Source organism: Pithys albifrons, chromosome 9 (genome assembly GCF_047495875.1).
Source record: "Pithys albifrons albifrons isolate INPA30051 chromosome 9, PitAlb_v1, whole genome shotgun sequence".
Classification (NCBI taxonomy): Eukaryota; Metazoa; Chordata; class Aves; order Passeriformes; family Thamnophilidae; genus Pithys; species Pithys albifrons.
Window position 1 is genome coordinate 19,337,904 of NC_092466.1, and position 17,161 is coordinate 19,355,064.

A 17,161-nucleotide genomic window follows, 5' to 3' on the forward strand; every position below is an offset into this window, starting at 1 on the left:
GATGCAGACATAATGAAGCCAGGAGCTGGTAACGCAGGAGACAGGGACAGCAGAGAGCTAGACCCAATGATGCAGAAGAACACGTTTGTACCAAAACAGCTGCCATACTGATTGGCAGGTCACGAGGGATGAAGCCCAAAATCACGATATGACTGACAGTGGATATGACTGATAGTAGTGGGAAGGTCTGAGGCACTTCTCCACAGTTTTCCCATTCCTTACCCATCTATCTGTAGCTGTATTTAGCAACATCACTACAGAACATGGAGAGCCTGAAAACATTGCAGGAGTTAGCACAGCAAAACTTTGTTAGGAAGGAATACTTACTACACAGGCAGGGGGCTGAAGTACTGAGGAAAGAAGTGACTTACACAGCATCATACAGAAAAATAGTGACATATGATAAATACATATGTGTATGTAGAATAGAGAGAAAAGGCAAGTACTTTCATTTGGATTGCGGTTGGAAAAATCCTGCAAATGAACAGGGAGTAATGAGCAAGGAAAGGCTCTAGTTCTCTACGTATCTAACTCACCATGGCCAGCCGAATAAGCATGCAATGGATTGAAATCTTCAGTAACAAACAACATCTTGCATTGGCACTTTTCTTTCTTGTATTATACAGAAGGCCAATCAAAATATATGAATCTATTATTCCAGTTGTCTTAAAGATTTAGATAAACATTTTGGAATATTTTAAAAAACCTTCCTTGGCATCTCACTTTCTTCTTTTTACTCCTAGGTAAATAGGAGTATTTCTAAAACATAATTTAGAAGCATTGGGAATTTTTCAATCAAGTAGTTTTTCTGTCACATATGCCAATTCATATAAAGTTTTCTTGGGAATTGACCAGTTTTGATAAAGAAAAGAAAGCTTTTTTCTTTTTCTGCAACAGTTTCTATGGCTGAGAGATGGTGCAAAAAGTAAACAGAAAGATACAGGAACCAGAAAATCCAACCATCCAGAAAATTGTGTGGGCTACAGAAAATTGAAAAGTGGTGATTTTAAGTCAAGCACTAGCTCATTGCAAAGAATTTCCCTTACATTTAGAAGCAAGAAGTTCCTTATTTTTCTTGTCTGTTGAAGCAATCTTCTATATACACTTAGCTCCAGAAGCACAGTCCACTGGGAAGATCAAGGTCAATTCACTGTTCTTCCCAATTGCAACCAGAACTTTCAACCAGTGTCTCCTACATTCCCAGTGAAGAAGACAGGAGCTAAGCATCAGTCTATTAGCCCAGTCTGAAGCACCTTCTATTTGCAAAAATCCTTCAAATATTCATACTAAAACAAAACACCAATGCTTCCAAATCTTAAAACACTAACACTACCTTACATACTAAGAAAACCGCTGACTGCTTAGCTCCTGCTGTAAATTCACACAATCCTGAATTGCAAACAATCCAGGACCGAGTGTAAAATTTTGCAAGTTGAGTCCATCTGAAAATATGAGGACCAGAGGGCTGCATACAAAGGGATTAGAGAGGTATTTACATAACAGGAGAAATTTCCTGGTTCAGAAATCTAGTGCAATGTTCTGAGGAGAACAGATGGGTAAGTATGAGAAGTATCACAAAGTCTGTTTTTCTCTTAAGATCTTAATGATCTTTACCAAACTTTGTAAGAACAAGGGTGCAGTATTACTTTTTGTGCATGCAAAATTGACAGAGATATGGCATTGATTTTACTAGATCATGTAAAGTTTACATGATGATATGTAGGGGAAGTATGGTTCTCCTTTGCTCCTTCCCTTTGTTCTGAACCTCACTATTTCTGGAATCAAATCTACAACCTTCCTTGTCTCCACCCCAAAATACACATAGGGTAATTCAGGTCAGCTGAAACAGACCTGCACTGCCACACAAGCTTCCAGTCTTTGACGCCAGCATAATATAAATAGTAGTTTTATAAATAAATGAAATAAATTTTTGTTTCTACATTTAAATATTTTTACTGAAAAATGATTATTTTACCAACGAAATGGAGGGGTTCATTGTTAGTTTGCACAGAAGGTTGTTTTCTTCATTCTAGGTTTAAAAACAGCTCTGGAAGATTTCTGTGGGTAATTTTCGATGAAAATTATTTCAATCTTTTTCCCCTCTAAATAATAACCAAGAGGAAAGTAGCATTTTTCCATCACCTCTCCTGCAGATCCCACAGGAACCTCTATCTCTGTGGGGATATGCCAGCCCCAGAACTATCTGGAGTGCCTGCCATTACGTGTTTAGAGGCATGTATGCTTGCACTGAGAATACTGGGGAATTCTGCTCACATTAGTAAACCACAGGGTTTCTTGACGTAATTAAATAGCAGAAAGATCACTTCTTCACAAAAGGAAGGTAACTGAATATTGAAACATCAAGCAGTTGCATAAAATAGCTATATGGACACAAAATTGAAATCCAGACTTCTAAGAAATTCACTTCATCATCAGACTCGGAGATCATGTGTGTGGTTTTAGGATGCACACAGATCATGAAGGAGGCCTGATCATGGTCACTAATATGGTCTGGCACAAATAATCACTTTGTTATTCCACCTAAGGCAGAACCAGGATGTGTTAGCAGACCTTGAGAGAGGGGAGAGCATGTACCCCTCTTTTTCAAACCTCAAACCCTAAGCCCCAGGATGTTCTGTCTTCTGTACTAACCGACCAGTAACAGTCATCAGTGTCAATTCCATTTCTTCAATTTTACATTATTTCATCAAATTTATATTATTAAATAGATCTACACAATTAGAAATATTACAGCCCTTAGGCTGAGTAAATATTTTTCATTTTAGGGAATGTGATTAATTTTATTGCAGGTGAGTAAGAGAGATCTGACAAAGAGTTGTACGAGAGAATCTCCACCAGGACAGTCCTGTACCTACAAGTCTTGTACCTTCAATCTTGCACTGAAACACCAAACAGCTTGAAATTATCATAAATTAGCTAAAAACTTCCATTTTCTGTCAAAACAGATCACAATCCAGTTCACAAGCTACTAGAATCATTAATCAATGAAGCAAACATGACATAAAATAATTGAATAATTACCTTCTAAGGTACTGCCCAAAGCCCTGCATCTCTTGAGTGCTCTGTTCATTCAGATGTACAAGAGAATTAAAGTTAAAGGCATAGAGTTTTCTCTTGGTTTTAAGTGCTCCAGTTACATTTAAGCCAACAGCCATGAAAGCCATATTCTGCTCTGAAGTTCAAGTGCCAGATTTGTAAAAGAATTACATATCTGAAGATACAAACAATCTTGATGCAGTTTTCAAAAACAAAATAGGGGTTAACCATCTATTCCTGCAGACTTTGCTAGTATTAGCATGGTCCCTCCAGGGAAAAACAGTGTGAGGAAATTAAAGTCACAAAACTGCATCTCTGGAACACACCCATGCCACACAATCTCTTGAGTATAGCATTTTTATAGAATAAGTACAAAAGAATGGCTACTTAAGTCAGTTTAGAGGTCTACCTAACCAACTATCTTGTATCTTCTATCAGCTTATGCAAAGAGTATAAGAGGTGTACTTGGTATCGTCTTGATTTTTGATCTTCATATTCCTTCTAAGCAATCAGTGGCCTAGGGACTCCCTGAAACCCCTTTCTCCTGCTCATTGCCACATCTCATGTTTCCCTATAAGCACTTATAGCTGGCTCTAATAACTTGCTCAGCAAAAGCAACATAAACTTTACAAAATACATATAAAAGCAATGCATTCAGGCAGCACTGTATCAGGAATTATAGAGATTAAACCTGTATTTATATACCCTTTCTGCCCTTTGTTTTTTATAAGGAAGAATCACAGGGTGCATCAACTAAAAAGAAGCTATCGCTAAAGTAGGGTAAATGTTATTTAGGGCCACAGTTTAAAATTACTAGGAGCTCATGAAATAAAATACATTGCTTTCACAACTTTTGCTAGGGAAACAGATATGTCCCCATGGCAAGAGAGAGCAATACCGGTCCACCTCTGTGCCACTGACAAGACCTTTCCTGCAATGATTGTTAGTTTGCTTGTTGTTGAAGTCTCATCTTACTTTGAAACAGTCACACATGCGTCTCATTAATCACAACTTAAGAATACATGACAGATTGCTTCATTCCCTCCAGCTGCTCAATGGAGCAGTTTGCAGAGGAAACTAAATCCGCCTGACCTAGTCTTTAGTGGTAGGGGCTCTAGGCTCACATTTGGTCACATCAGAACCATTATAAAGATTGGATCCAATTTCTTCTGCTCAGACTTGATTGGAACCACTGTATTCACTAGAAAGCAAGCCTTGTGGTCACAACTTTGCTTTGGAAGACCCAAGGCACATTGCTTCTTAGCATGTAGTCACCACTCACCCTCCCTTGCTCACTCCAGTAGAGGAGAAAACACTTTTTCTGTATGCGCTCCTCAGGTTTTAACAACTTCCCAAATGCTGCAAGGAAAGAATATCAGACATTTGGGGAAAAGGGAGGGCAGCAGAAAAAGGTTCTATTCTTGTACATGGTTGAGGACATGAGGACTGCTCTTTGTCCTTACTTTCTGTGATGAAAGCTGCCATCTGTCCCAGCCCATCACCAGTCTAAAAGACTGGCATCCCTTAGTTGATGATAGCATCTGGAAGACAGTTCTGACAGGATTATGCTCATACCTCTTGCACACCCAGACATCTCTGTCTCACTGCAGGCTCCTCTCAAATAGAAAATGCTGCCAAAAACTAATACGAGTCCTTAAATTTCCCCATAGGTCAAGTTCATTTCAGTTCATGCCCTTCACACCTCTCCCATGACAGCCTCAAGAAGAATCAGAGCAAAGTCTGCCTGCTCCTTTACCTGCTGCATAATTCCAGGGAAAAAAACTGTTAGAGGATGAGCTGTGCCTGCTGGAGGGCCCTGGGGCTTGTCAGGTGTTCTGCAGAGATCCAGGGAGCAGTCACAGCCTTGCAATTGAAAGATGTTTTTCATCAAGGTGAACACTAAAAAACCAAACCCAGAAGCAGATATTAAGATACAATTCTAGGAGATACCCAAGGAACACCAAGCATTATGGTGAAGGAGCACATCCAGAAGATCAGGGATCTGGTTAAAGATTCTGCTGGGGGGGTTGGGTGACACTTACAGTGTCAGTCAGACTCTGTCTTTTGCACATAGCTGCAAAGTTATTCATTGAGCTGGGATAAGGCTGGAGGAGCATAAGCTGGGGAAGGGTCTCCCAGCAGCCTCTCCACTGCCAGAGAAACCCAGTTGGGCAAGTCAGACAAGTAATGATTTGCAATGCCTTGTCCTTCTTCACATGCTCTCATCTGAGCACAGAGCTTCACACTGAAAATGCTTATTACTGATTAGCACCCTTTCCTGCTGTGGGGTAGCCATGACTACCTCTAGGCCTGCAGCAGCAAAGGAAGAGAAGCTGAGGTACAGAATAGGGAAATGCCAAGAACTTGGCTACCCAGTACCCTGCTTTGACAACAATATCTATTCCCTGTTCACACTGCACATCAGCACATGTAAAGTACTTTACTGCTGCATCCTCACACTGGGATAAAGTGTAACGTTACTCACATGAAAACAGGCCTGTCTTGATGTTTTGTTTTACTTTCTGTGGTTTCCTGAGGAGAGGAAGTGGAGAGGGAGGTTCTGCAGTTTTCTCTTTGGTACTCAGTGGTGGGATGCATGGGAATGGTTCAAAGCTGCACCAGGGTAGGTTTAGACTGCACATAAGAAAGCTTTTCTTTACCAAGAGAGTGGTTAAATTCTGAAACAGGCTTCCTTGAGAGGTGACTGCTGCCCCAACCCCATCAATGCTCAAGAGGTCTTTGGACAATTTCCCTATAACATGCTTTACCTTTTGGTCAGGCTTGAAGTGGTCAAGCAGTTGGACTTGATGATTGTTGTAGGTCTCCCTTTCAATGGAAATATTCTATTCAGAGCTGTGAGGCATGTACAATGCCTCTAAAAACACTGGCTCCACCAAGCAGATACAGAGCTGCTGCACCGTTCTGCCAGTCGTAGATGCTGCCCTTTACAGCTGTTCCCTCTTTCAGCTGATCCTGTTCTTTAATCAGCACCTTTTTCCACACCCTGGATCCCTCTGATTTAGGCTAGTCCCTTGTATCACTGTTCTTGTTATCCCTTTTGCTCTCTCCAGCCTGTCCTCCAAAAAAAACATTCTGCCCAGATTTCTGCTAGGCTGTGGCTGCTTGTTAACTTCAGATTCATTGCCCCAGCTGCTTGGACCTCTTACAGTCTCAAATGACTTGGAGGCACACAGACATTTACCTTTCTCCAAAATTCAGAATTTCTACATCAAAACCATTTCCTGAACCTTCTAATATTTTCTTCACCTATTACATGGTAACCACATATTAGCAATTTGACAGGACTGCTTTAGGGTTGCAAAGGTAAGGGAGGCAATCTTGCCATTGGTGCTCAGATTGCAGATATCAATCTCCTTGCCTCTGCTGGTAAACCAGGGTCATTTTAAAGGTTGGTTCTTTGCCTTTTGATAGGCAAGTTGATAGATTAGGTCAGAACAGGTTCCTATTTGCATTTATCTTGCAAAATTCTGCTGCAGCTTGTGCTGTAACATCATCCACATCAAATATAACCCCTCCTTCCATGACTAGGCAGTGCATAATCTCGGTGTACCTGTACACACTAAAACCTCAGTGGAGACTCAGCAAAATGTATAACCAAGCAACCAGAGTATGACAGCTCAGTAACTTCTGAGAGAACAGCCCTTGATGGCAACACCTGTAAATATGCACCTACAGTCTGATATTTTCACATAGTGAGTTCTGCACAGTAACTTGAGTGCAGAAAAGACCTCCGCCTTGTGTTTTGGATATATACATATAGATATTACTTGACACTGCTGTAACTACAGCACCAGTTGCAAACTTTCATCAGTGAGGTGACTCAATTCCCACCTTTGAGTTCAAAGTCACATTTGTCCCAAGCACACCAAGAGCAGTTCTTTTATCTAGCTTTCACAAGTGTTTCCTGCTGAGGCCATCCATAAAGGTGGTGAAGCAACAAAGTACCTGAACTACTGGCCCACTATCCTTTAATCTGCAAACTGTCCTGACCCTCCATCCCTTCTGCATTTCTTTGTGGGTAGTTTATTGCATTTAAAAAAAAGCCACAGGAAAGAGACATATCTAATAGCTGAACTTTGCACGGTCTAGGTACATACAGACATACAGAACATGACTGCTCCCTCAAATCTTCACTCTCAGGGACTAACCACTCAGCAATTTCCTTTAGCCTATACTTAAACTATATCCATTTTCTTTCTTCTTTATAGCCCACTTCTGTTGCAGTTCAAGTGGCAAACTTATCTTGTTTAAATACTTAAAATTATTTTCACGGGAATGCCTATAAATGTTTTCTATTCTATTTGTCAAGTAAGATTAAAGACTAGATATTAGCATACCAACATCCCACCTGCACCCATATGCTCCTGATTTAATTTGCTGAGGAACAGAAAATGAACCAAAAGACAGTGTCAATATAGTTTGATCTTCTACTTCTGAAAAAAAACCCAAAATCTCATATATCTGACTATGTACAAAAGTATCTGTTCAATTGTAATGCAAAAAAATAACACTGGGTGACATTATAAAACAATGACCACTTTCTGGACAAGAGCTATCCCTGTGTTCCAGAAATCCATCTCATATGTGCCAAAGCATCACAAGGACTTTTCTGTGCAGTGGAGGAGGTAAGATGGCTCCAATTGCCTGCTTAAAGCACAAACAGCTCAGGAGGCAGCCATTGACAAGGCAGGACACCAGTGCACTAAGTGAGCACAGGACAGCTAATGTCACCCCCCGCTGCTTTTGTTAATACTTCTGTCAGTGCAGCAATGCCATGACTGCTGCTGGAAAAAAACATGCCTGGCATTTCTGATGGCTTCCTGCAGAGTTACATGGAGAAGAGACAGACAGCCTGAAGGCTCAAAATGAGATGAGTGCATGGAAAACATGCCTCATGTTTTCATGCCTGTCTCCTTCTGCTGGGGAGAGGCATGGGGGGAAGGGACAAAAGCAGGAGAGAAAGGTAAATTAATTATGTTACATAAACAGACTGCATCATAGCATGAGGAAGTCATCATGTTAGAGAGCAGGAATGAGACCTCTGGCCACTGGCAAAGCATCAAGAAAATTTAGTGATGGTATTGAGAAATAAAATAGCTATTTCTATATCTGCGTACAACTCTCATAGCACTCTGTGACGACTAAGTTTAAATACTGAAAGTCTGACTCTTGGCTTCCACTAAGGGATGCTAACTCATGGGCCAGCCGGGGAATGATGCCACTATAAAAAACAGGTACACTGCAAAAGAGGAGGCAACAAGGCCATATCTACTTCTCATGACAAGATATCCACAGTCCTGCAGAAAATGGCTATATCCAGTGCTTATTCAACGTCAAAGATTTGATCTGGAGCCACCATTGTGGCGACTATGCTGAAAGCAAAGGGCAGGTTGCTGGTTTTTGAGCAAAGAGATTAAATTGACAACATCAAAGTTACCATCTTCCTAAGAGTAACTCCTATTTACTTCACAATTCATGTCTTCCCCCTGTGTTCCTGAACCTGCCTCTTCCTTATGTTGGGAAGAAACCTTAGAGAAGAGCATTCAGTCCAATATGAGAAGAAAGTTGGAACAGGAATGTTTTGACTAGATGACACATGATGGAAGTATCAAAGTGGAAGCAGGGAAAGTCTCTGTGACCATAGAGGGAAAAATCTTTCCAGCACTTATCAGAAGACAGGAAAAAAAAAAGACATGTTAAGGGAGGAAGAAAACATTTTCTGGTACTCATTAGGAAAAGATGTAAACATCGCTGAACTAGCAACTCATACAAAATTGGCAAACTCTTCCAGAGGTAATAAATAAATTTGATCAAGGCACTTCTCTGAGCATGAGTAAAGGTTGGGGAGCAGGACAGGAATTCTAAGTGACTTATAATTTGCCAAGTCTTTGGCAAATTCAGACAATACTGTCTCATAACAGAGTATCTTGGCTGCTATGCCCTATTTTTTTTGTTGCTTCAAAGGGTTAATGCTTATTGCTCTTCAAGACGAGTCTATGTAGAAATTCACACAGAGAACACTGTAATTTCTCCAAGGAAACAGATAGTGATGATATTTACTGTAGCCTGAATCCACCAGAACCCTGAACTGAAAGGATCAGATAGCCCTCCACATCCAATTCACCCTCTAAAATGCCATCTCCCCAGAGAAAATTTTCTAATTCATCTTTCTTACCTTTTCGCTCTCTGCGAACTCCTGCAATATAATTTGTCTCTCCACACACAGTTCTAAGAAGTCTTCTGAATGGAAACTTTCATGTAGAGCAGGGAAGAATGTTAGCTGGTTACAGTCCAATCCCTTCTTATCCATCTCCCTTTCTGCTCCATTTAACGTCAGTTCTCCTACATCAACATAAAAGAGATTGCAGTTTTAGTGGCACCTAGATGACACCAGAAGTGTGTGCAATTTAGACTTTCACCCAATATATTCTACCTTGGGAAATACCAGGAAATACCATTATTTATCTGCAAAAAACAGGCAAGAGAGAAGTAAAATCTATGACTGCTCAAGAAGGATGCTTTGTTCAGGGAACTAAAGTCAGATATATGGCATCAATCATAATTCAAACTAAATTCCTACAATCACAGAAGATTAAGAAATTAGGATAAAATTAAAATGCTAGTCATCTGGGGATATGCACTGAGCAAGATCTTAAGAAAACCCAAGGAGAGACAATCCACTTACATCTTGCCCAAGCTGTGTCCCAAGTTTTGCATATTCATGCAGTGCATACAGTTAGGAGGAAAGGCACGATGAGCCTTCTTACTGAGGCAGACTGTAACCCCTTTCATGCAGAAACTACTTGGTTGGAGTCTGGAACAATAAGGTCCACTCTCAACTGTTTTCTAGGTCCTATCACACTAAAAAGTATACAACAATACTGTGCGTTTCCAACAACGTACACTAGAAGCTTGACTTGGAGCATTTGTAGAGCTGGCTGAAATCCACAGCCATAGACTGACATTTCCAAACTACAGTTCTTTTTCAATTATCTTTTTTTGCTCTTTCTGAAAAACTATAGACTTCTACACCATATTTCACTCCCTCTCCCACCCCTCCTCTTTTTATGTCTCATATCAGGAAAATCTGGCCTTGGAAAGTGAAAAATGTTGAAAAAATGGTAAGATTTTGAAAAATCTAGTTCTATTTTGAACAGTCTGGCATGTTAACATTCTTGGTGATTTCCTTCCACTCTTCATTATTTTGTCCACATTTTTTTGAAAGTTACAATTCCTATTACTACTTCTTTGTGCCATCTGTCACCTAGTTTAAAATAGTTTCAGAGGTAGAACTGTAGAGTCTGCCAAAATCAGGGGAAAAGTCTGACTTTTCCTTCTGATTTTAAGCAACTGGGAGCTTTCCAGGTGCCTAACAGTGCCAAAAGCTTTCATTTCAAGGTAGAATTTTTCCTTTGAATCTTTCAGATGGCAACAAGAGAGCAGCAAATTCTGAAGACGGTTTATATACCACCTGTAACAATTGCATCTGGAGGTTTTTTCCCCGAAGTTACATTGACTTTTTAGTGCAGAGCACTGACAGTTTTTTTCCACTGGATTAAATTTTGATCTAGAATTCCATATACTAATTCCAATTATCTTTGATTCTTTGTGTCCACCCTCTTGATGAGGTAATTTAGCTCTAAAAGCTTACCTGGATTCACTTCAGTAGGGGAAGTTGTTTCATTTCTGTTTGCTAGGAGAACCTGAAAAGAGACTAGGTATGACTAGAGTAGAATATGCAGACAGGAAAACATAACTCAAAACTTTGGTGCAGAGAAAAACACTGATTAGAACTATGTTGCAAATAAAGGCCTTGGAAATTCAAATAAACTCACTGGAAAGAAACCCAAAGGAAAAAAAAATGTCAAAAATTAAGCAAAAGGACTACTGTCTTTTCAAACAAACCCTGCATGAGGCCAGTTACAGGATAAAAATCATACCACCCAGTCTACAGAAAATTGCCAGAATCCAAGCTTCACATAAAAGCTGAAAATGTCCTAGACATAGGAACCTCATGCTAAAATGCTTCAGGTTCTGGTTGATAGGATTTGGCACTTAGAGATTATAAAGACAGACAGTAGTACATACCCCACATATACAGTTCAATGCTTAGTTTAAACTACTCTAATTCCCCTTTTGATCATTCACTAGTTCTAGCAGCACAAAAATGCACAAGACTAACAGGACAGTGCAGCCTTCTTCTAACTGGACTCTGTTGCATACATTGGGAAAGGCTACACTCTTGAGATACTACAGGTAGAAAAGTATGGACAGGTTATACTGTCATCTCTCTGGGAAGATTGTATACAAATCACTCTGCTGCTGTTAAACACATTGTAGCTTCTCTTATCCTTTTAAAATCAGACCCCTTCAGTGGGTTCTCTATGCATGGCACAGCATATTGATGAGACAGGTGATAAGAACCAGAGAAAGAGATGCAAGTATTTGTCAAAGGTTGAATTCCATGATCTTGGAGGTCTTTTCCAACCTTAATGATTCTGTGATTCTATAAAGTTACCAGCAACTGTTACAGATATTGTACAACTCCTGAAAAAAGCTTTCTACCTCACTCTTCATTCTCATCATTGCTGCTTGGGTGTTCACATGTTGAATCCTCCTCCTCATTCGTGAAGGCCCCTCATAACAATCAAGAATCCATCGTGGTCCCAAGGATCGTGATGCATCTCTCCATGGGCCCCTTCTGTGGAAAAGTTGGTCCTCAAGTATCATCCAGTCCTTGGCTGCTTTGCTGTAACCACACTGCTGCATCTGTGGGACAGAAATCCTTTGTGCCAGCTTTTGGATACTTTCCTCCTCTCAGCCAGCAGTGGTACCACCCCAGTGATACAGAGGGATCTATGCAGCCTACCAGATGGGATAACTGCAGAGGGAACACTGCAGACCCAGCAAACGCAAGCCCAAGAGACCACTGGAAGTGTGTTGTGGGAGATTTTACTAATCAAACCAGTGATAGTTTGACTAGAAGATACAGTGACTAATATAAGCATGTCACAAACTTGAAAATGGCTGCTTTCATTATATTTCCAACTCAAAAGCAATGAGTCAGGAGAACCACATAACAGAGGTGTAATTCACTTCATTTCTTTCTGACAAATGGCAACAACCATCCTCGCTGAAAACACAGTCTGAACATCTCAGTCAGAAGTATACTGTGCTCTCTCCGAGTAAGGTATAGATTTAATTATTTCTACTTAGGAGGTGTGTTCAGGGAGCTGGTGGGCACTAAAATATCAATTTAAAGGAGAGAAGAGGTGAGAATTTAAAAAAAACCAAATGCTTGTTGGTCCCTGATGGCCAATCTTGAAACAGAAACACACCTGCGACTTTTCACTATCGGTTAAGCTTGAGATCTCTGAAAAGTTTTACTGGCGGCTAAGAAAAAAAAAGTCAAAGTCCTCAGTTTCATTTCTGCCACTGTGAGAGCAGAATAATTCATTTAAATAAAAGCAAAAAAGGCTCCTGAAAATAAAGTGGGGATCCAATTGCTGAGTGATGCTGTATCACACTTCAGTGGTAATGTCAGGAATGGAATATTGTCTCATCAACTCTCAGCAATTTTTTAGGCGAGCTATTCCTCTCACTTCTAAAATGCCCAATTTCACAATGTAGTCCAAGAGCAACCTTTCAACAACAGAAAGCTGTTGCGCAATATTCCTGTTCTTTACCTGTATGTGGTTCTTGTACAAAGAAGCATACAGCTCCTGCCCAATTCTTCGGTACTGTTCCATACATGACACAAATCCCTAGGAAAAACATCAGAACACATTACACCAAGTTGTTGCAGGTGTAAATTATGTGAGGGACAGAAGCAGGCATTAGTTGCTCTGTCTTTTATAAGAACAATTAGGGAATATGGCCTGGGTCTGCAAGTTTGATGGCTCTCCAGACAGTATAGTGATGAGGCAATCATCTGAGAGCAAGCTGCACACTCACACCATAGTCATGATCTTAACAGGAGTCATTAGTAGAACTACTCAGAAGGAAAAAGAAAACAGCAAAGAAAATGTAAGGCTTCTTCTTTTGGAGCTGGCTTAGTACTGCAAGTAGCATAGAAGAAAATTATCTGTTGTAGAGACCCTGACTGAGGTAAGGGTCCATAGAGATCAGCCCCATCCTTTCTGCATAAACAGAAAATGCTAACAAAGGTATTGTCTATGTGCCCTTTTTTTTTTTAAGACAAGAAAAACGTGTTTCCAAACACATTTTTGAAATTTAGGCGCCTAAGTCCTCTGGCAACACATGACTTGGTGTATAAATACACTATTTAATAGGATTGTGATGCAGGGATATCTGAGCTAACTCTAGAACTGGAAACTTTTAGAGTTGTGCTAGTGCAAGATGACACTGACAATAAATGCCTCTACTCCATTAAGCTACTACAGACATTTTTGTTTCCTGATCAGAGAGGTGAAGCATATGGAAAGGCTGTGTGTATAACTGAAGCATTAAACAGCTGCCAAGTAACCTACTGTCTTGTTTCATCTTATTGCATGAAGGCAAATGGAGAACCAGCATAGGACTCTGTTTTAACAGGCTGTCCAACACTCATGGACTTTTGGAGTCTTATAACTCTAATTTTTCTAAGCACACACAAGAATAGTTGTTCCATCTATTGCTCCCCTTGCTCCTCTTGGTATAACTGCTGAGAAGTGGCTACTCAGGAAGAGTTCAGTATCACAACCTTCTTAATAATAATCACAGGTAAAAAAAATCTCCTGTTTGTTTTACAGTGTATTTCCTGGTAAAAGATTCCAGCTATTCCATTACAAATACATGCTGCCATGTCTGATCTTCTGGGCAAACTTGTTGTAAATTTTTTTAAAGCAAAAGCTCTCTGAAGGAGCAACTTTTTTTTCCTGTTTAAGTCAACAGTACAACACATGACTCAGGATGATGCTTCTAATCACTACTGGAAGAAGCAGCATCCCAAAAGTCACAATATCTAAATAAACCGTAAATATCTGATCCATGTGCCAGCCAAATACGTTAGAAGGATGCAGGCTTATTTGATCATGAAATCAAAATAAGTTTGTTGGCCCTTCCCAGGAACTTTCAAAAGGTACACCAAAGCTATGGAATTCAAAAAAACCCAACAGGATTCAGAGTGGTTGACCATTAACTACATTACAGAGAGAAGCAGAAGTATTTGTCTTTTGATAAATTTCTAAGGATTAGAGGTGGCAGAGAAGGCAGAAGCTGTTCAGAGATTACACAGAAGAGGTGAGAGTGCCCCCAGCAGCATATGACGTTCTCATGACCACCTGAGCTTCCCTGACAAAGGTGAGATTTCTGTGAGTCACAGTACGAGGCTAAACTGGCTGTGACAGTCCCAGCCTCTCACTACCTAAAGCCATGGATCAGGTGGATAATTTTCAGATGTGTGGACTCTGTGCCCCACTGGCAGTGATTTGTCACAGCAAACTGTTTAGCTGCTGCTTGCACTGTGCTATAATTAAGTTACCATACAAGGTCTATGTGGTGTGCTGATTACTGCTGGCTGCCAGCCAGGTCTGTACCCCTGCCGTGAAGTCACATTTATTGGTGTTTCCCTGCAGGAAGCTCCTGTTTTACACTGATGAAAATCATTATATTTTTGTTTGTTTAAAGCATCATTAAACCTGTAATCGCAGTTGTGGCCTCACAAAACTATTCCATAATTCATATAAAACTCCCATAAATGCTGACCTAGAAAGCAACAGCATCTCTGCTGTTAAGCCAGGCTCATAATAGGCAAGGAGCAGAGATCACGGTTGTACACAGACATAGGGCAAAAGGCATTCAGAGTGGACAACCAGTGCCTCCAAGCAGTAACAAGAATTTTAGATATTCCTAGGCTATTCAAGGCAAGTCACTGCTCAACTGGAAGCTGTTTCAAAGTTACTCATAGTCTGTATTTCACTCCTGGTCACTGATCTGACCCCTAATGTCAAAGCCCATGTTGCAAAGATCTCACTGACCAGCTCTTAGCCTGTGACACATATGAAGGGGCCCAGGAAGGAAAAATTCTGCTAGTCACATCTGGCCAAATGAAGACTTTCCACAGTGGCTTCCAAATGAGCTATAACTAGCCATCTTCAACCAGATGAACATGTCTTTATTGGTCATCCCCACAGGGAAACCATCCGGTTGTAAAATGAAATGAACAGTTAACAAAATTGAAGATGACTGTGATTGGAAAAAAAGCGCAAAAGAAAAAACCCTATGCCGAACCAACAAACAAACCTAAAATCTGAAAAAGATAATAAACATGGAGAATATAGACCAGGCTATTACATATTAATTGTTCAGTCAAAACAATTGCATTATGGTGCTTAATTAACAACTAGTGCAAACAAGTTTCTAACAAATAAACAGACTCCATTAAAAATTGTAGGTGTTTACCATTAAAATTGCAACTCATTATTCAGTAGATTGAATACAACAGTCATAGTGTAGCCCCTATCTTAAACAAGAACAATATGCCAGCTTTGATAATTGTTAAAAATCTAAGTATAAAATCATACTTTGTCTTTTTTAATACAGATTTCTCTACTTTGCAGCCTTAGACAATCACATTCTAAGCAGAATCAGATAATTTTGCCACCAACCAATATTTAAAGCTTGAAAATGTGATGGAAATTACAAGTTCTTTTCCTATTAAAAATCAAAAAACCCTCATAGATTCGAAAACCATTTCTCTTGCTGCATGGAGTCCTCATGCAAATAGGAGAGAAAATGACTGCTTGTAATGAGAGGGGGGCGGGGCGGGAAGATTAATATGTGACTTCTGAGTTAGCAAATCTTTACCAAGCTCTCAAATGCTTTCTGTCTGATTTTCCTTTAATATATATAGATGACTTAACACTCCCACACCCCATAATAAACTCATATTGCATGATACAGACACCACACATACCATTCACACCATACATTCGTTCCTGAAGAAACACCATGCCATTGGAGCTCTGCACTTTGAGGCTTTCTTTGGAGAACTAAAGGCTATGTGTTACATTACAGAGCACACATGCACACAAAAGTATGGGCCAAAATTCTTAAAAAATTAAAATAAACTTCAAGATAAAATAATTTTGGTCTTGCAAAAGGCAAAAGACTTTGTAAAGAGACAAAAAGAAAACTCAAATATTCAATATCTGAACTTTCACAATTCTACAAGGAAGGGGGTTTGATCTTATTACAGCCATTCTAGCAATCACTGGGTTTTCTGAAAGTATTCCGTGAGTGTAGGAAAATAGAACAGCAGGTAATGAGCTCTTAGGTCTGCCACAAACTGCACTTAAATAGCATATGTAACAGTAGCAAAGAGTTTGTGCATGACAGAAATAGATCTGATGATCCTGATTCAAGAAATCACTGTTTAGGGATGAGTTTAGACATGCATTTCACAACTTTTAGGTACAGGTTACCTGCTAGTGAAGGGTTGCAGATTTGCCTTTAGTCCAAGCATTTAAGATACAAGCATGCAGATAATATATATGCAGCACTTGAACCTCAAAAGAGACAATTAATAATCCTTAAAACCTCTGTACATGATGATTCCAAAAGAAGGAAACAGGAAATTAGCATCATTAGAATGACAAATTTGCACTATATTAATGTGATATATTTCATATCTTTAATCAAGCCAAAAAGCTGATTAAATAGAACAAAAAGAATGTTATTTTATAAAGAACTAATTGTTCATTTTTTCACAAGTATGTGTTACCTAGCAGCTCAACATTAAATTGCATCCATGTGGTGCAGTATTGCTCCTCTCAGTAGCCCCATATCCCATCTCTGACCTCTAGACTGCATGCCCTAACCAGTGGGGATCTCCTGTCACTCAGGATGTGACTTAGGAAGAAGACACTTTCTCACAAAAGCAAATGATTTATGCAATCCTCATCTAGAGCTAATACTCTTTTCAGAGAACAATTGAACTACTATGACACAGCCAGAGGGCCAGACTGTCAATAAAGTTTTGAGTCTGAACTCTTTTGACATATGAAAACTATCTTGTATTCACAGCAGTTCTCATGCTCGTCCTTTTTCCACATATCTAATCAGAATTTCCCCTCCTGATATG

At 39.8% G+C, this 17,161-nt stretch overlaps 1 protein-coding gene across 8 annotated transcripts in view; it reads right to left on the minus strand.

Moving 5' to 3' along the window:
• The window catches only part of WDFY4 (WDFY family member 4), a 128,713-nt gene that overhangs the window by 44,763 nt on the left and 66,789 nt on the right, over window positions 1-17,161 (minus strand). For 7 of the 8 annotated variants that reach the window (XM_071564296.1, XM_071564294.1, XM_071564293.1 and 4 more), the window contains 4 exons: window positions 12,765-12,842; window positions 11,644-11,847; window positions 10,730-10,781; window positions 9,254-9,420 (listed from right to left, as the gene is read on the minus strand). In XM_071564296.1, the coding sequence (XP_071420397.1) occupies window positions 9,254-9,420; window positions 10,730-10,781; window positions 11,644-11,847; window positions 12,765-12,842 (501 nt within the window). Of the gene's footprint in view, window positions 1-4,916; window positions 4,957-9,253; window positions 9,421-10,729; window positions 10,782-11,643; window positions 11,848-12,764; window positions 12,843-17,161 lie in introns of those variants that run through there. The other variant, XM_071564299.1, reaches the window with a different exon arrangement.